The sequence below is a fragment of the Aythya ferina genome (genome assembly GCF_964211825.1).
Source record: "Aythya ferina genome assembly, chromosome: 19".
In the NCBI taxonomy this organism is placed as follows: Eukaryota; Metazoa; Chordata; class Aves; order Anseriformes; family Anatidae; genus Aythya; species Aythya ferina.
Window position 1 is genome coordinate 7,348,317 of NC_140309.1, and position 15,248 is coordinate 7,363,564.

The 15,248-nt window shown below is 51.8% G+C and overlaps 1 protein-coding gene across 2 annotated transcripts in view; it reads left to right on the plus strand.

Moving 5' to 3' along the window:
- Nucleotides 1-15,248, plus strand: part of LRRC75A (leucine rich repeat containing 75A) — an 81,689-nt gene that overhangs the window by 49,364 nt on the left and 17,077 nt on the right. For both annotated transcript variants that reach the window (XM_084493168.1, XM_084493167.1), the window contains one exon: nt 8,816-8,928. In XM_084493168.1, the coding sequence (XP_084349294.1) occupies nt 8,816-8,928 (113 nt within the window). The remainder of the gene's footprint in view (nt 1-8,815; nt 8,929-15,248) is intronic.

Here is a 15,248-nt window from a genome sequence, read left to right on the forward strand (position 1 = left end):
TCGTGCCCACAAGGTGAATGAGCTGAAGGTGAGGCTCTGAGGGCCATGTCCTTGCCCTGAGGTGCACGTTTCTGTGCCTGCCTGCAGCAGGGAGTGACCGGCACTGATGCAAGGGGGACTTTGTCTCCCCTTCCCAGGCTCCTGTGCACATCACGAGGCTCCCAAGGGTTGTGGCAAGGGTCTGAGAACCCACAGAGAACCACATAAATACTCCAGGCGCTGTCCTGGAGACGCTCCTGCTCGCCTCCGACAGAAATAGCGAGTGTGCTGAGCTCTGCTTCCCGTGGGACCCGGCGCGGTGCAGCTGAGAGGCAGGCTCCGCGGGAGACTTGTTGGGCTGGGAAAATCCTGCGTGATGTCCTACATCTGCAACATAAATAACCAAATGTTTTACTGCTGGCTTCACCCCGGAGTCCAGCGAACGGCGAGCGTTCCCCTTTAGATAGCAGCAAAAGCAGGCGCCGGGCTCCGACCTGCGGTTCCCAAGGCAATTTCCCCCGAAAAGTGCCTGCTGCTGTGGCTTGCACACCGGAGGCAGGTTGGGGCTGTCAAGACGCAGTGGCTGAGGTGTTGTGGTGCGAGGTGACACGGAGGCACTGCACCATGTCCTGCACCCATCTCCCTGCAGCGTACCTGCAGCTGGTGGAAGGAACCAGGGGGGTCGGTGATTAGAAGGGTCCTGCCCACCACTGCAGTGATTTCTGCCGTCAGGATGGATCCCATGATACACAGCTCCGTGCTCAGCACCATCCTCGTGGCTCTGCTGCTGTCTGTGGGGTGAGAAAACCCTGTTGGGAGCACGATGGGGCTGGGCATTGCAGCACAGGGTGTAGACCCCTGCTGATCCCCCCCCATTCCCCTCATCATTTTGACTGCTGCTCATTTATCCTCTGCTGCCGGAGCCAAGCTGGGTGCCCTCCAGTATATCTCGCACCAGATTTTTATATTCCTTTCTGCAATTTCCCTTTATCTCACATGCTCCCCTCAGGGCCATCTATCACCTCGAATTTTATTGCCTTTTTTAATTGCTTCTCCGAAGTCCAAGTGTAATATTACTCCCGAATCTTCCTGAATAACTTCCTGAGTCACTGCGATCCCATTCATCTTGTACTCGTGGCTCTTTTGATAAGCCCCATTGTACATTGCTTTTCATTTCGGTGTGTCAACACCGAATTCGACGCGTTGCACTTTGGCCTTTCGTCCAGGCAGGTGTTGAGGACTTCTTATGGTGGTATCTGGGTTGCAAAATTGGTTTCCATTTCTCTTCATTTCTACAAATTTCCGCTCTCGGTGCTCTGCTACTGCAGCAGCATCACCAGCTCCTAATTTAGGCTAGGTCAAGGCAGGGTTTCATTACTGGGGTCTTCATCACCCTGTAATTGATTGTCCTAGGTGAGTGCTCAGTCCTGCATCAGGATGGCCAGCATGGCCTGAGCGCTGCCAGCAGCAGCTCTCACCTCTCCCCTTTTTGCATTAAAACAGCTTTTAGGAGTCCATAAAGAGCTTCTGGACAGACTGAAAGGTTTAAAAAGTTTTGAATGGATGTTTTTGCAGGCAGCCTCGTGGTGCTTGTATGGAGTGGTGTGGTGCATGGTGCTTTGACAGCTCTGCCAGGGTCTCACTGGCTGTGGCCCAAATCCTGCACCCCCCGGAGCTGACTCCACCACCAAGCACCCTTGTGGAGTGGGAAGTTGGGAGCTGGTTTATTTTTGTTGAATTTCAAGCCTCCTGCTGCTCTGTGGATGGCTGGAAGGGGACGTAAGCAGAGCTTGGGACAGACTCTGCGGTCAGCTCGCCACTGGAGCCATGCTGAGAGAAGGGTCAGCAATCCCAAATCTGAATTTCCCATGCCAAAAAAATGCGTTTTTCCTGTAAGAAGGTAAACGCCTCTTCTCAGAGAAGAGACCTTCGTTCTATTCTAGCTGATCCTTTCTTGGCCTTGGGAATTGGGGTTGGATCCAGGGGATCAGCCCAGAAACAGGGAGCCCTGATGGGAACACCCTCGTTCTTATTACACAGGGGGGTTGGAGCCTTCCTGGTCCCACAGGAGGAGGTCGATTTGCTGGAGAAAACTCCATCAGGGCTTCAAAAGGCAAATCTGGCGCTGCTCGCCGGGGTGGCTGCCGGGCAGATGTCTGCACGCAACAATAGGCTGCGAGTTAGCCCCGTGCTTTGAAAGGGGAGGGGAAAAAAAAAAAAAAAAAGAAAACCAGAAACCCATTAGATGACCTCAGCTCCTCGTGACTACATCAAAAGGGAAGGCATCGTAAATTCGGCAGTGCTGGCTTTATTAAAGCCTGGGGCCGGGGAGCAGGGTGCGGGGAAAGCCCGCTGCGGGGCTGCAGTCATTACAGAGGTGTCACAGAAAAGGGCACAGGTCACCCAAAACTGGCTGGTGACAAGCCCAGGAGCCAGCTCAAGGCCACTTTGAATGCCAGGATCCTGCTGCAGGAGGTCAGGCTGCTCTCCACAATCTCTGTCCCTGCTCAGCCAAACTGAGTGCCCCATTCGGGTGCCACCTGGGCACCGAGGGGACGTCCCCGCTCCGAGGCTGCCCCGCTACCCAGCCCGCCAGCAGCCAGGATGCTTTGCTCCATGCACATAATTGCACGTACAAAGATGTACAAAGTCACAGTCTTCCAGATTTAAAAAAAAAAAAAAAAGTCACCACCAAATGCATCATGCTTTTGGCTTCACCCCTCCAAATGCTACTGAGCCATTTAACGTGGTAAGGAGGGACCCGAGTGCTTAAACCTTTCTCTTCCCTTCTGCAAATATTTCTTTGCTGAGGATTTTGCATTTCGTGTTTGCAGGTAAACAAAGGGGGAGTGGGTTTATGTTGTTGCCATTCCCTTCCAACCCCAGTTTATCCCTTCGTCAGTGTGGTTTACTGGGGGCTCGCTCTCCTTGGCTGCATGCTAATTTGTAATAACTGCTCTGATGCGTGCCAAAACCCATCTAAGATGATCTGTCTTAGGGCTTCCTAGAGAATCTCTCACTGTTTTATGTTTTCATGCTACCGAGAAATAGCTCTGTTTACCATTGCGAGCATAGTTTTTTCTCTCAACTGTTTTTTTTTCCCCCCCTAATAACCCAAACTATTTGTAGGAAGGCAAATCCTAGCTAATCACCTAAGGCAAATAAAGCAAGCGGGGCTTGGAAGGAAATCCATCAGCTTCTCCTTGTTTTATGGGTATGAAATAGGTCGTGTTTTAAGGGTCAACATCCACCGAACTGTATGGAAAGCAAACATCGTACTTGCAGGGAACAGATCCCCCAGGACAAGTGCAGCCTCCCTGGCTGGTGGCTTTGTGCATTTGCGACCAGAAATCCTGCAGCAGCCTCAAAGAGAGGATGCAAGTTGGAAAAGGTAAAAAACAAACAAACAGGAGAGAGAACTTGTTTTTAATTCACTCCTGGTTTTGAAGGGCCAATCTGGGGCTTGTCACACAGTAGGATTTGCTGCACAGCACCGGTTTTGCCCAGAGACTGATTGCGAGTGACAGAAATGCGGGGCTGGGTAACAATGCAAGCAAAAACCTGTCGCTTCCTCCGGCTTGGGCCGATGGCTAATTGTTCTAATTTGGGTCAGAGCTGTGCTGCAGCCCGAGTTCTTTATCAGGGCTCTGCAGTCATTAACGCTGACCCATTTAACACCGTGTCCGGCCCCAGCGCAGCCCCCTGGGCTCTGCTGTGCCGCGGGCGATTCAGTGCTTAGCGAGAACAAATGAGTTTGCAATAACGTCTTTATTGCAAGGCCTTACGGTGTTTTTTGCCTCCCGGTGTGCTGCTGCTTTTGGAGCAGCCCAGAGGTGAGGTTTGGGAACGTGGAGCTTGGCTTTTGTGGCATGGGTAGGGGGGAGCAGCGTGGGCTGTGGGTTTGTGGGGCTGCGTGCGGGGATGGATGGATGGATGGATGGATAGATGGATGGATGGATGGATAGATAGATGGGCTCTGTTCTATCTGATAGATAGAACAGCTCAGGGCTGTTCCTTGCCCATGCCATGGGTGAGCCCTGCATGGGGACAAAGCGGGACCCCCGCAGGAGCCAGCTTGGCTCCTGCCCCCTCCTCGTTTTCCAGTTGTGGGCGCGGGGCTGGCGGCGGCTCGCAGCTGGGGTGTGTGCCACGAATCTTTCTCCCAGCTGAAATCGGTTAAGGGATTGCAATCTCATGAATCTCCGGCTCCTCCCGGCAGCAAGCAGCCTTCTCCTCCTCCTCCAGGGGCTGGAGGCAGGCGAGAATGGAGGAGGAACAGCAGGGAGAGGGGCCCTGTGCAGGGAAAGCCTCTGCTCTCAGCTCTCCCCTCATCCCTCCTCCATCCCATGCTCAGCATCGTGTCCTCCACGGCCGGGAACTGTGCTGGGTCTCTGCCAGCTCAGCCAGGACACTCCAGGTGGAGGAGAAGGAACCAAGACATTGCCCCAAAACTGTGGCTGCTGCCGACGGCAGCGATGCTTGCACTGCCTGGGTTTGCTCGTGAGCTCCATGAGCCTTGCTGGGAGCTGGGGCGCTGCATAAAGGTGTGAGGCACGGCTTCTCCTAAATGCCTCCCAGCTTCCTGAGATAAATGAGTAGGGGAATGGGTGCCATGCGGCTCCCTGCATGCTCTGTGCACTGTCCTGTGTGTGCGGAAAGCCCCCAGGCCTCTTCCAGCAGCAGCAGCTGGGAAAGCTGAGGAGCTCTGCGTTCTGGGCTGCACCTCCCCGACCCACAGATGCCCTGGGGTTTTCCTCCCAGAGGCTGGAAACCAGAGCAACAAATTCACATTCCCATTTTCCACAAATGCCCAATGCTAGAAGGGGCTGGGTTCTCTGCGGACACGAAGCACCACGGCATTGGCATTGCTGCCAGGTTTTGCTGGAGGTTCATCCCTCTGTGTCATTTCAGGCAGCAATCAACCCCACAGTCTGATTCTGTTTGTAGACAACGTGCTCAGTAAAAAATGGCACTTTTCATTGTTTACGAGGAAAATTGTTTTACGGAGTGTTTGCCAAAACCCAGCGCTGCAGCTTTCAGTTTTTGCAAGTTGAGATAAATCCTCCTTGCCGCTTGTGCCCTCTGCCCCCAAAAAAGCCAGCCCTAGGTTGAGCCGATGGCTGCGGGGGGGCAGGAAGCCCGTTTGGCCACTGCCTTTCATTTTGAGGGAAGTGAGGTTAAAACTTCCTCCAGGCGAGCGAGCCGCGCTGGTTTTTCTGCTGCATCGGTTTCCAAACAAGCTTTTGGGCTTGGTCCCACGGGAGCGTGCGCAAGCTTCAATTATTTCCTGATAGACTTGTCCAATAAACCAGGGAAAAGCCTTTGTTTAAACCATAGCACGGGTGTCCAGCTCTGCCTTTGGCACCGTTTCAGCTGCGTTGCTGCTTCTGCAAGCAGGTTTTGGGAAGCCCAGGGTGGCTTTTGGACGTGGGTCAGGCTTGGGGGTGCTTTTGGGGAGCCCATTTTGCTGTATCGTGGTGCTACTGGCTTGGGAAAACTGTTGTAGGGTTGGTCTGTGACCTTACCCACTGAGTTCTTGGGGGAATTGCTGCTGCTTGGGTCTTGGAGGTGCTGGAGGTTTAGGGACTTCCTCAAAAAGAGGCTTCCTGCAGCCTTTTCCAGCCCCAAAATAGCGCTGCCCCACGAGTGCTGCTGGTGGTCTGGGGTCCTGGAGGCTTCGGGCAGGTCCAACCAAGTGAGCAGCCCCTGAGATGTGCTGAGCATCCATCCCAGAGCTAAACTGGAGCATTTATCTCCAGCCTGCTGCAGGATGGTGTGGAGAAGCCCCTCCTGTTGTACCCCTGCGTGGTGCCACGACCAGAGGGGCGTGAGTTGCTGTGCCCAGAAGTGGTGCTGTCTAAATAGCGTTTTAAAACCCCAAAACACAAAGAGCCCTGTACCCACAGGACTTGTGAGTAGAGCTTGCTAGTGAAGGATGAGCTGGCCAAGGCTGCTGAAGCAGGGAGATGGGGCTCAGAAGATGCCTCGTCCTGCTCTAACATCTTTTCTTGGAGCCCCTCAAGGTCCTGCAGGGGTGCTGGTGGTTTGCTGGGTGCCCATGAGGGGATTTCTTTGTGCTTAATTTCTCAGAAGGTGTCCGTGATGGGAAGCTGAAATCTGAGCCTCCAGCAGGGACCTGGACACAGCACTCGAGAGGCTCAGCAGCTGCTTGGGGCAAAATCTCTTACCAGAGCCTGGAGGGCTCCCAGGAAGCCTCCTGCCATGTGTGCATCAGCACAAGCTTCTGGGGCTTTTACTTCCTCTGCTTATTTCTTTTTTTTTTTTGGCCATATTCCTCTGTGGAGTCGTTTCACTTCCCCAACAATTTAGTTGTCAGGCTAATACAGGAGATAATTTTAATTGTCATTTCCAGGATTACGGCAGAGGCAATTTGCAGCGCTGAGTCGCAGCACAGTGCCCGCTTCCTCCAGGTTTTTTTATTTTTATTTTTTTTTCTCTACACATTTTGGCGTGCTGTTCCCTTCAGAACAAGCATCATCCCATGCGGTGCAGCAGGGGGAAAGTCCAGCTGAGCCTGAGCAGCATGGATCTGGACACCATTATCTCAAAGCTGGGGCACCACAGCCCCTTTTGCTCAAGGTGGGAGTCTTGTTGATGGGGTCTGCACTGCAGCAGGGAGCAGGGCACGTGCTGTGGCTGTGCAGACAACTCTGCTGAAATTGGGACCTGGAGGTGGTGATGCTGGTGTGCAAGGAGCCCTCCAAGAGGATGGAGCACAAACAGCACTGGCACGGGGAGAGCATCGCTGAGGAGCCCTGCCTGGCACACAGCGTCCCCACCAGCTGTGCCTGATTTGTAGCCTCTCTAAAGAGTTTCCCTCTGGCTTCTCTCCCCTCTGTTCTATGCAAAATGTGTTTGTTTCCCTTTAACTGAAAGGCAGCAAACGGCTCACGGACCCAAAGATAAATGGCAGGAGCTGAAACACGGGGTAGGTGTGGAAATCCACGGCGTTTTCCTCTCGTGCTGGGGCTGCTGGTTGTGCTGGCAGAAGGGAGAGCATCGAGAGGGAGCAGCACGTGCCGCTGTCTGCCCCCAATGTTTGGAGTCCTTGATTAAAAAATGACTGTAATGTGTTTTCAGCCCTTCTAGTGGAAAACACGAAATAAATTATTCTCTGTTGTTTCTTTTTCTCTGCTAATTTGACGTGCTGAGCCTGTTGAGTTCCCCCATCTCTGAGTCTTGAGCTGTAGCTATTTGTTGCTGCAGGGCCTTCAGGAGAGATTTCAGCTTGCTGGGGGGGAGCATAGGCTGAAGCCGCACCAAAATTCGTGGGATTAAAACCCTTATTTAAAGTCATGGTGATAAATGAGGTGCTGAAATGAAGGGGTTAAAGCCCTATGCTGCTATTTCTGCTCCAGCCATCTGCTGATGTGCCCCTTCTGCCCTGCTTTTTTTTTTTCTTTCCTTGAGAAAACCTGATGCATTTGTTTCCCTGCCCACCCAGAGGTGATTTGTCAAAAACCAGATTGCTCCTTGGTTAATTTAATATTTATAATGTCTTTATAAAGCCCGTCCTGCTCTGCTGACTGCGAGGTGAGGTGGGAGAATACATTGCATAAATTACGCTGCGCGAAATACGCAGCTCATTGCTGAGGCTGGAGGGAGAGGATGGGAGGGCAGCAGTAACAGGGCATCCTGGTAGATGAGACACAGCATCTTCATCAGCATCCCCGTCCAGTTTGTTCAGCAACAGGGCAAAATCTTGGGCAATCAGCCTGAATAAAGAGCAGCGGTGAGCCGAGCCCGGACTGACTGCTAATTTGGGGGCTTCCTTTCCAGCTTCTGTTTCTTTTCTGAGATGTTTCATGATGCAGCAATTTCATAAAACCAGGCAGAATGCACAAATTGTCACATCTTGGCTTGTTGTATAATTATTCCTTTGCTTAATCTCTGCTTGTCATCTCTCAGAGAGCAAGCCAGACATTTTGCATCATTAAGAGTCGCATCATGCGTTGGTATGTAGAGAGCTTGAAAGGAGACACGATTTAGCTGTTCAGGTGCTGGCATTTGTATTTTGGTTTATTTTTAGGAACTAAAAATTATAGGACCAGATTCAGGAAGTTTAAGAACTAAAGTTTTCAAAACCAATGATTTCTCATTTTGCTATCCTTTTGCATGGAAATTTTAACTGGAATTAAGGCAACTCCACCAAAATTGCTGCTTTCCTTGATGCTTTTTTTTCCTATCAAATACCCACTTTGAGCGTTTCTGATGAGTGCACTTCCTGAGATCTCCAGGCTCACCAAACCTCTTAGCGTCTGTCCTTGTGTGAAACGGTTCTGACAGTAACGGATGGGTCGTTTGGTTTATTTAATCAATCTCTGTACAATTTGTGTGCCGAAAGCCGTTAGGTGGTGTCAAACGATAACGGCGCTGCTGCTGAATGAACTGCAGTGACTGTGGCATCGTGGGTGCTCACGGGACAAACCTTCCTGCTGGGTCATGCTGGGGATAGACCCCATAAATACAAACGGTGCTCACATATGTGATGGATAACACTTGGGAGTTTGGGTTGTGGTTTCCACCAGGGCAGTGGGCTGCTGCTCTCCGGCCTTGCTTGCATTTGGAGGTGGATTTGCAGAGGAGGAATCCCACCCTTGAGCAATGTCTGTGTGTGTGCTGACCCTTGGCAAAATGCCTCCATCCTTGCAGCACCCTAGCAATCAGTAGGTTTTTTTTTCCTCTTTCCTGTCCAATTTTTAGCATAGTGCCTTGCGACTTGCCAGCTTCTAGAGGCTCCGGGGTTGGAGCATCTTGGGGGCAGGACAGTCACACTGCAGCCACCTTACCTGGCATCCCTCCCTTGTCTCTGCAGGAGGGGGACTCCCTCGGGGCCATGGAGAAGCTCTGCCGGCAGCTCACCTACCACCTCAGCCCCCACTCGCAGTGGAGACGCCAAGGCATCATGAAGAGGAAGCCGCAGTCCTGGTGAGTCGGCTTTTCGAGCCACCCCAATGGCCCCTGTCCTATCCCTGCTCCTTTTCCCCTACAAGTGGCCATGTTACCAGGTTTCATTGTGTTCACCCAGAGGTGTTCTGCTCCATTACCGCTTTTCTTTCCCCATTACAGCCTTATTCTGCAGGAGAACATTGTGGTGGTGCCCAGGGATGGGGACCAGGCTGGGAAAGAGGAGCCAGCCATGCTCCAACAGCCCCATGCTGGGTGCTGGAGACAAAATGCTCCAAGATATCCTAATTAGCTGGTAATTAACATACAGGCACCTGTCACAGTGTAGGCACATGTCACCGTGCATGCCAGGGCTTGCATGTTTGCACATGAGAACTGTTTGATTAAAAAAAGGGGAATAAATGTCCCAGTGCCCTTCTCACCCAGGTCTTCAGCAAAGCATCCTGGCCACTAACGTCCTGGTCCATGGTACCAAAAACCTCTGAATGAGGCTGTTGGGAATGGAAAGGGCTCCTTGTTTTTGGTAATACAATGCCGTACGTATGTAATTGTGGTGTTTTGTATTTTTAAGGAAGTGAGAAGTGCAAAAGAAGCTGCAATCTGGCAGGGCTAGGATTTGTATCCAGGTGTTTGCTGATGGTCCCGAGAGAGTGTTGGTTCCTGGTGTAGCAGATGTTATCTGTAGCCATAGGAAGAGACTAATCCCATGAAAAAACTCAGTCTGACAAAAGATTACAAAAAAAGAGGGGAGGGAAACAGACGTCAGGGACTAAAGGACTAGGGGAGCAAGCAGGATTAGGACCATGTCTCCTGGAGATCTGGCTCGTTATCCCTTGAGCCTGTTGTTCGTAGAGACCCTCATATCTGAGTAACACAGAGATGTTGTTACCTCCTCATTGACACCATCCTGCACATGCAAGAAGCAGGCATGGTTGCTCAGTACTTCTCAACCTCTAGCTGGGTGTTTTGCTGTGATGGGATGCCACATCAGTCAATTTTCTTGTAATCTCTTGTGTCTCTGCTGCTGTGATGTTCTCCGATTTCCCCCATCCCGAAGCCGCAGCCACCTCCCGTGTGTGGTTTCTGCCAATGTCTCTCCAATTCAGTCCAAAAGCCCCTTTATTGTCTCACCACTCTATCTCGTTGGGCTAAATTCCAGTTTAAACAGAGACTCCTTTCATCTCCGCCCAACAAGCAGCGCAGTCAGTGCTTGAACACGCTCCGGCTTCATTATGCCTTGCTCTGAAATGTCATTCCGTGGAAAAAATGGCATCGCTCTCGGTTCACTCGAGGAATAGCCTTGTTTCTACTAATTTGTGGTGCTACCACAACAGCTGTGGGGTGCTTGAGATAACTGCGGTAGGAAGGAGAAGGTCAGTGAGGGGAAAGGGAGCTGCAGCGGTTGAGGAACACGACACAAGCACACTGTGACCCACTGGGATCTCTGCATTTATAAAAGTCACATCCTCAGGACCTTAAATATAGATTTAGCGCTCTAGTATGTTACCTATTTTCTTCATTCTCTTCAAGTTTAACCCTCTTTTTATGTTTTGCTTCCTTAACACGCCTAAGGGACTGATCCAGGCCCCCCTTGATGCCCTGCTGGTGCAGAACCTCAGTGCCCATCCCAGTGCCAACGCACCCACCTCGTGTATTTTCCTCGTGGTTTTGCCGCTTGGGCAGAGGTGTTTTCTCTGGTTCTGACTCTGTTATGACTCAATATCCATCATTTTTCTCTTGGGACGAGCTAGGAAAGTTGCCTGGGATGGGTTGTAAATCTCTGAGATGGAGGATCTGTTTAATCATAAAAGGCTCTGACACTGGCTGGCGTCTTCTGTCCCTCTGTGAGTGTTGGTGTGTGTGGGGCGATGCAGCAGGCAGGTATTTGTCACTGCTGGCATTGCTGCCTGTGCCCTGCCTCAGCTGGGGCATAAAAGGCCTTGAATAATAAACATTTTTTCATGTTACATGCAAATTATGGGGCGATGCACGATAAGACAGAATGTAGCATTTGTTTCCTTTGTTTTTCCCAGCCTGAGCAGGGCTGAAAATGGTGGTTTCCTCTCACTCCACATCCATGGTGGCAGCAGCACCTGGGTAGGAACCCCCCTGGCCCTGGGGGACGTGGTTTTGCAGCACTCAAGGATACAGCAACAGCCTGGGGAGGATGTCTGGTAGCTCAGGGTGGACGGTCAGCCTCCTGGAGCTGGCTTAGAGCCCCTCTCCAAGCCTCATTTTGCCTTCTGGAGGCAGCTGGAAATGTGCTTTGCTCCCTTCTTTTTCAGCGCCAGTATTGCAATAATTTGGAGGTATTTTGCCCCCGAGGAGGCAGAGCTCCCAGCTCCTGTTTGTAGCACTGAGGGCTCCCCTCCTGGCTCTCCTCCAGCCAGGTGCCCCCTCCAGCCATGCCCCGTTTGCTTTGTTTCCCAGGGTATTAAAGGGGATGTGGGAACACGCCAGTAAAAGGCCTCTCGCCAAAGAGGAATGCTTCCCGTTGAGCTTCGGTCTCAAAACTGCTTGGGAATTTTTCTTTAGGGTTAGTAAATTCCTAGCTTTTCCTACCACTGTCATTTTCTTCCTTGGGAGAGTTCAGCACCGGTTCGGGGCCAGGTGACTCTTCTCATGGAAACGGCTGGGAAAAGCATCCCAAATATTTTACCATCAGAAATATTTTATCAGAAGCTGAGCCTTTGTAGAATGAAGGTCTGCATTTTCCCTCTTTTTTTCCAGACAGTGCTCAAAGGGTGAGTGTTTGCAGCAAGGAAGGAGTTCATGTGAGAGGCAATGTTAGTCTGAAACGGGCGCTCCGGGGTCCTCCTCTACACCCAGGAGTCAGCCTGAGCTCCTCCTTGCTCTTGTAAAACCTTTGGATGTGTTAGAAATCTGCTTGAAAATCCCATTTGGGCTAAGATCTACCTGCTCTGGCACAGCAGGAGTTCTTTGTTAGAGCAGCAGAGACGTGTGTTTAGATTTTGTGATGAACTTATGGAGGTTAAGCAGCTTTTAATTGTTGGTAGGAGTGATCTTTTAACATCCCACTCCTCATTTCATCAGGGGCACAAAACATTTCTGTTCTGGAGGAATGCTGGCTGCTGATTGTTCATAGTTGCTTGTAGTGTCTGCTTGCATTTCTCTGCAAAGCCTTTGTGAAACACAAATTTAAAAAAAAAAAAAAAGGAGTTTTTACAGGGGGAAGCCTGTCGCATGAATAATGTGCCCTTCCTTTTGAAAACAGAGAGAGAACGAATGTTTGTGGATGAAAATCCTCTGCTGCTGTTGGGAGTTTGTGGGCGAGCGATAGCAGCAGTTGTGGCTCCCGCAACAATGCCCCCTTCTGAGCCTCCAGTGCGAATCCGCCGCTGGTGGGAGGAACTGTGTGGTCTCCTCTTCATTAAAATCCCATCCCTGTGTGTGTGTTCACAGCAGGCTGCTGCAGAAGAGCGGGGATTTTGCGAGCTGGAGACCTTTGGGATCTGTGGGTGGCTGTCGTGTCGAGGGGACTGCCTTTCCCCCTCGGTTCTGGGGCTGCCCCAGCTCGGTGCTGTCCAGCTTACGGAGCAAATGCTGCCAAAACCAGGCTGGGACACTGCCTGGTGCCCTGAGGGCTGGCTGTATTGCAAGTCACTCCACCTTTGCAGCGGAAAGCAGGCGATTTCCAAGCATCTCTGCTCTTCCCTTCATGGCCTGAGGCTCCGTGCTTGGAAAAGTGTGCCACCCTTTTCCATGAGCAGGCCCCCAGGAGGCTGCCGTCCTCGCTGCCCTCCTCGCACAGCTCCTGGCCATCCCTGCCCATCCCCACGCTGGTGGTGGTGGCAGGCAGAACAGCAGCGGATGCAGGCAGAAAGCAATCCCTTTCCCAGGGCAGACGCTAAGTGCTGCCTGTGCGTGGCAGATGCTAATAACAGCTCTGCTGGGGTGGAGTGCAGCTTGTCCCCATGTGTATCCTGTAGCATTAGAAATACTGCAGTTATTTACTGCATTTTTTTCCCTGCTAATTGCCCTAAAAGCACAGGAGAGTCCATCTCCAACTTATCATACCGTACTTTTGCCATCGCTTGTCCCAGGAGGGTTGGAAATGAGAATTTAATCTCTGCGTATCGCGGCGGTTCAGCATTCAAACCCCCCTGGCTGAGGCAGACCAGCCTTCTTTGGGAAACACAAAGTGACCCCCAGAAGGGTCTCACGTCGTGGCTGGTGCCCTGGTGTCCTTTGTCATCGTGCCAGCTGCTGGTGGCACAGGAGGGATCCCTGCATGAGCCCTGCTGACGGGGAGCAGTGGGGTTAACCACAGGACAGAGTAATCCGGTGACAGCGGGGTGACTTCACCTGATGGGAAGACCTGGCGTGACACAGAAGAGAGCGAAGGTTTGGGGGAGGGAGAGTGGAAAACAAGGGGAGGATGAGCAAGGCACAAAAACCTCTCCCTTGGCTGCCTTGTGTTCTGCAGCCCCTGGCCACACTCGGTGCGGTCAGTGGTGCTGAGCACCAGTGTGCTCGCAGTGCATGCAGCATCCTGGTTAAGGCATCGTCGTGCTTTGCTTGGCTTTTCTTTTTTGGCATTGGTCTTGGACAGGCAAAGCACTTGCTGGGCCTTATTAATGAACTCTGGTGTCGCTCTCTGCCCCGCTAATGAGAGCAGTGGCAGGATGAGGAATGGTGCTAAGCTCGGCTCCTTCAGGAGGGAGCAGTGGAGGAGCCAGGCAGCTCAACCATGAGTACAGAGGGAGGAGGAAAGCCAGCTGGCATTTACAGGTTGTTTTTTTTAAGCCTTCCCACCTCTGTGACCTTTCTGCCCGTCTGCAGCCCCAGTGAGCATAATGGCAGTGTCTTCCTAGCAGCTGCAGACGAAGTAGGAGCTTCCATGAGCAGGCAGATCTCATAACCTGTGGGGGATATTCACCTTCAGCTTGGTCTGGTATGTGCAGCACTCAGCTAATGTACATAAAAACATATTTTCTGTGCTTTGAAACTCTGTGGTGATGCTAAGGAGGACCACGGGGGATGGGGCTGCCTTGCAGCAGAGCTGGGACCTGTGCTCTGAGCCTGCTTGTGTCCCCCTACAGCACCCAGTGCAGCCCATGAGCAGGCTGACTGCGATTCAGAGCATACACCGTGGGAGAAAATAAAATAAAAAGGAAAAAAGTGAGGTGCCAGAAGTCAAGACGGAATTGGGAGGAATATTTGGATGCAGGTGATTTCACAGGCATGCACTTTTCATCAACTTTATCCTCCTCACCTTGTGTTCTTCATGGTCACTGGGCATCTCCTGCCTCTGCCAGCCTGGGGCTCTTTGGACTTCAGTCTAATTACTCAGGAGATGTCTTTCAGCATTAAGCAGCATGGTTTAGGTGCCACCTCTGGCTCAAGAAGTCCCTAAAGCGCTGCAAGCTGGGAGGATTTTCCAGAGAGGAATAACTGATTAAAGCCCTATATCCTTTACTTAAGCATTAATTAACATCCAGACACAGGATCTGCACTCGGTAGACCTTGATGTGACCAGAAATATCTTTTCTTTTGCACTGATGCTTGCTGCTGTCACGGTATCAGTGTGGGCTGAAATGTTCCCAGGGAAAAATGTTTTCCAGCGGAGATGGTGACCAAGACAGAGGTGTCCCCATGCCAGGGTCCCTTGGGATGTCGGTGCACATCAGTCTGCCTTTCCCAGGGGAGGCAGAGAGGCTTGAAAGGAAGGTGTTGTGGTGTTTGTAGTGAAGCAGCAGCGGGTTCATTTAGAGCCAGAGGCACTGGAACGACCGTTGGCGAGATGCGAACGGTTCTGGAGGGTGAGCAAATAAAGGGCCTGAATCCAGGGGAGCAAATATTGGTGAGGTCTGTGATTAAGAAATCATTCTGCAGTGTGCTGCTTGTGGCAGTGAAACACACCGTGCTTGCTTTTGTGGGGGAAATTGGAGTCCTCCTGGCAGCCTGCTCCCCCCCCTTCCTGGAAGCACCAACATTTCCCAGCACACTCTGACCCTGCACACCCCAAAAACCACCTGGGGAGGAGAATAAGCAGGTGGTGAATCACCCATTTCATTCTTTGTTTCCTCTGGAAATTATCTGGCCACTAGATAGGCGAGTTTGGGGTGGAAACGAGTTCTTTTTGCAGGGGAGCAGAGCACTGCAGCAGCATGTAGAAGGTGGGGGCTGCTCCTGGGCACTGCCCACACTCTTCCCAGCCAGCGCTGCTCACCCTGGGGCCCGTTTTGTGTGATGGAGATGAAAGCACCAGTTTAATTTCCCAGCTGCTCGGTGAGTTTATATCATCTGGCTGAGACCAGATGATCCATCAAGCTGTTTGCTGGAGGCCAGCAGGTTGCTCGTGGGCTGGCGTGGCTCCG